General features: G+C 50.7%; 1 protein-coding gene across 1 annotated transcript; it reads right to left on the bottom strand.

Annotated features, from left to right (window-relative positions):
- Positions 1–1,523: 1,523 nt before the first annotated feature.
- On the bottom strand, positions 1,524–2,485 carry LOC100897568 (uncharacterized). Its single transcript, XM_029112342.1, has one exon. The coding sequence runs from the start codon at positions 2,446–2,448 to the stop codon at positions 1,726–1,728; it is 723 nt and encodes a 240-aa protein (XP_028968175.1). The 5' UTR covers positions 2,449–2,485; the 3' UTR covers positions 1,524–1,725.
- Between the last annotated feature and the right edge of the window lie 1,589 nt (positions 2,486–4,074).

The following is a 4,074-nucleotide window of genomic DNA, read 5'->3' as shown; positions in this document are numbered from 1 at the left end:
AATGATGGATTTGATAGCACACTGAACCTCGGAGGACAGACCACCATCACTTATTGGAGAAGTTCTCGAATTATGCACTTTGTCTCGGAAAAAGTTCGAATCCGGCAAGTTGTTTGAACTCAGACATGAAATATAGGCAGAAGTAATTCACGAAACTCCGCCACAGAGCGATCGATTATGTGGTCGAAGATCCATGACTTCCAAAAATCGAATCATGAAGAGAGGTTTGTGATTGAGCCTGAATCATGAAATCCTGGTTTGACCCTTTTGGAAAAAATGGGAGTTCTCACCGATCCTATCACAGCGCGTCCGATGCATCATATGCGAAGCATCGCAGCCCTCGGTGCAGTTTAGGTTCTTCGGCGTATCTTCTTGTGTATAGATGAGCATCTTGACGTCCTCAGGTATGTAAATACCTTGCAAATATCGACATCGACTGGCATGAGCAACACTTATGAGCGTAACGTCCAATTCCGAGCGGAATGTCTCATACGATAGAACAAGTCCGGTGATCGTTGTCAGAGTCCACAGAAGAACGGACGCGGATGAGGGTCGCATGCTCGGGAACAACTTTATTTCACCTGGCCTCGGGGAGCACGAATCGATGTACTCGCAGCAAAGCTGGAACGATATGAGCTATCGCCTCGTTGAGCTCCGAAGTTTATAGAACTGGTTTTGAGTGACACCAAGGACTCATACTGCAGACTGGTGATTCAAGCAGAAGCTGTCCCAACTATTCAGATGTCAAGCTACGAGATCCGGATCAACGGTGTGGAATACCGACGGGACCGAGCTTGGGGCGTAAGCGAACGTAATTCGATTGACTCAGTCAGATAATCTGTCCGATATTGAATTTCAGGCAATGCTTCCTCCGCCGAAGCATTCCGTCCTTGACAGGAGCCGCAAGTGGATCTGAGCTTCAGCCTCTCTTGACGCCGCGACTCGAGATTCTTGGACCTCGAGAATGAGATCCATTGACGCAAACGGATTCCCTGAGGGTGCCGACGACGACGCGACGCGATAGAATTCACGTGTTGGATCGCGGATAGTATCGACGTTAGCGGAACCCGCCGGAGAGCTTCATCGGGGATCTCGTCCACGAAAGGAAGCTCGCCGACGATTACGTTGGTTTATCTTTTCGTGGTACCCGGATGCTTGCTGAGCCTTTGTAAAAATCCAAGTCCCGTCTGTCTATCGCAGCTCAGTCAGTCAGCCAGCCCGAGTCGAGGAAGTCACGATCACGAAGCAGGGCGCTATGCAGATACTATGATTCGCAATGGAACAGCGCTTCGCTGAAGAATGGACGTTTGTGATGCTGAATTGAAGCCGCGGCCTAATTGCACCGAAGCCGCTTTCGACAACAGATCACCAGAAGTTTGAGGAAAGTCAGTATGATCAGTCTCAACGGGTTTATTCTTTGAAAAATCTCTTCACCAGCACTCACGAGCATATAGTCTCACACTCTGAAAATATACATCCCAGGGTTTAAAATCACGCATTTCATAAATAGGGTCGATTTTCGCTAGTTAATTATTTATAAAATCCTTGGCGAATGAACATTGTGCCTCGATTCATGGAGTTTCTCCGAGCCGACAAGGATAGGGGTCCGATGTAAGTCCGGGAATCGACGTCTTTCTGTCTCGAAGTTGGTGAACCTGAATCCAACGTGAGAGTCGAATCGGGAGCATGGGCTGCCGTTTTGGGGAGGTTTGGATTCTGTTCAGTTTAGAAAGAGATTTCCTCTGGTGTTTCGCCGTCTGACTGAGGTCTCTTCTGGTTGATGAGGACTGCGGTTTTCGGGGCGGTTTTCGTGTTCTGGGTAACCTTAGCAAGTTTACCGAGATCGAGAGCTCCTGTCAGGGGACACTTCCTCGTCTTACACTTCATTTCTCCTCCGGAACCGCATCGACATACCATACAGGCTCCTGAGGCTCGTTGCACGATTTCCCCGTAACGGTACTTCCGTCCATCGATTTCACACTCCTGATCCTTGAAGCGGTTCTTCTCGGGCAGCGGTACGAAGGGACGCTGTTTCTTCTGTGTGAAAGAATGCTTGTTGTTTTTCAAAGGAACCTCTGGGTCGCATTCGATTATCGGACAGCAAACTCCACTCCGCCGAACCTCGCGGCAACCCTTGGTGATCTTGACCGGTGGACACTGGGTTTTCCAGCAGAGAACTTCTCCGCTGAAACACATGCATTTGTCACAGGCGTCCTTTCGTTGAACGGTGCCGCCATGTCGGAAAATCTGGCCTTCGAACACGCACGAGCCGTTCCGGTTGGAGTTTAATGTCGAGGTGTTCTTCGTACGTCGAACTTTGTAGGAACGGCCACCGATCTTGACTCGATCGCTACTTCGGAGAATTCGGATCACACCTCCAAACTCTTGGGCTGCGATAGCCTCTGCCAGGAGTATCAAACTCCACGAGATCAGCTGCTGCGTCTTCATGACTGCTTGTTCTTGAAGAGACGGACTTTCACTTTTTCCGGCGGGCGTCTTCCCGTGATGCCGTTATGTAGTTGCAGCTTAGGAGAAAGGGAAGTTCACGGGCTGGCTGCCCGCCCGGTCGACCGCCCGCTTGTCTGCCCGTTTCCCAGGCCGCGTGGTCGTCTGCCCGAACGGTCAACCATCCATCTGAATGTACGTTGTTTCTCCTCGACAGAAAGCAGAAAGAATTGAAGACGCGCGGACGGATGGGCCAACGAATAGCCGACCGGACAGACTGACCGACCCAACGGCTGACAGACCGACAGATCCATAGACGGTCGAATGGACTTTTCGCTGGAGCCCGCACCGGTCAAAACACACGGCGCCGTACCTTTGCTCTGGCGGATAGGGTTGTCCGGTGCTGCGCAGAAGAGCAAGAGCACCCGCGGAACGAATTGCATCGATCCGGTGGGGTCCGACAGACCGTATGCATGTATGTCTCTCGCTCTCATTGACGTCCTTCCGACGCTCTCTTCGCATCTGAGAACACATAATCGGAGGATTTGACAGACAACTCGCAAGCTATTATTCGATCCGCTTGTATACTAGCGAGTGTCTCCGGGAGAATGATGTCCGCGCACAAAATTCTGAGGTGGAACACAGGTCGAAATGATCCAACAACAATGATATACTAGGTACAACCGGACAGTGAGAAATTTTAATTTGGTTGGTCGATGGGGGAGTTTTTTTCTCTGTCTGGTCCTTAGATGGGGAGGATGTCCGAGCGGGCATCGAGATGCGTTTCAAGACTGGAAAGCTGGTGTTCAGCGATAGGATGGTTGCAGTCTGTAATCAAATTGTGACGGTGACAACTTGAACTCGCTGTCGACTGCAGCGACCTGCTCATGCGATGGGCTGACAGACCAAATCCGGACCACAAGCAAACCGTCGGTCGGGAACGCCTCCCACTGATAGTTTCCCAATAATCCCTTTCCACGCAGTAGAATGACGATTATTCGAATGTAGAAACTGCATTTTGACCCGGAGATAAGCATCTCTCGGAAATTTGAGACTGGTAACGATGACATGGCGTACTGGTCGACCTCACATTCAGACATTCGCTCCCGCTTGAAGTGATGACACGATCTACGGTGACTAAATCATTCCGACATCGGGTGGGACACAGCATCTTGTCATGAATTTTTTCTGCTAGACAAGTTCGCGAAGTCTCCACAGAAAAATGGAAAGGTGGCGGAAGCCATTACTTCTGCAAAACGAAAACGGTTCGTTGATGATTTCCAAACTCACCGTCCCAAGGAAGAAGGCAGGTTCCGCTCTGTGGAAATTCGAGGATAATCCGAGATTCGGGTCCGAGGGTCGCGAAGCTCCGATTCCCCGTTTGATGAGTTCACGGCAGCCCGGCATGTTTTGTGGATCCGAGATGTATCTGGGGGAATACTGAGTGAGTCTCGAGCTTTCCGGGACCCTGTCGCATGCCCGGGACATGCGAAGTCGCCATCGTCATCCTCAATCGGGCTTCACTGGATGCTTGTTGATGTTGTCGCTGATGCTAATCATTTCCGCCCTCTCCGAAACTTTGTACTGCGACATCGTGATATGGGGTCATATGGCAAGGAGCTGTTTCCG

The sequence above is a fragment of the Galendromus occidentalis genome, unplaced genomic scaffold (genome assembly GCF_000255335.2).
Source record: "Galendromus occidentalis unplaced genomic scaffold, Mocc_1.1 scf7180000075389, whole genome shotgun sequence".
Classification (NCBI taxonomy): domain Eukaryota; kingdom Metazoa; phylum Arthropoda; class Arachnida; order Mesostigmata; family Phytoseiidae; genus Galendromus; species Galendromus occidentalis.
Note: the sequence above shows the minus strand (reverse complement) of the source record. Positions and strands in the feature narration are given on the sequence as shown.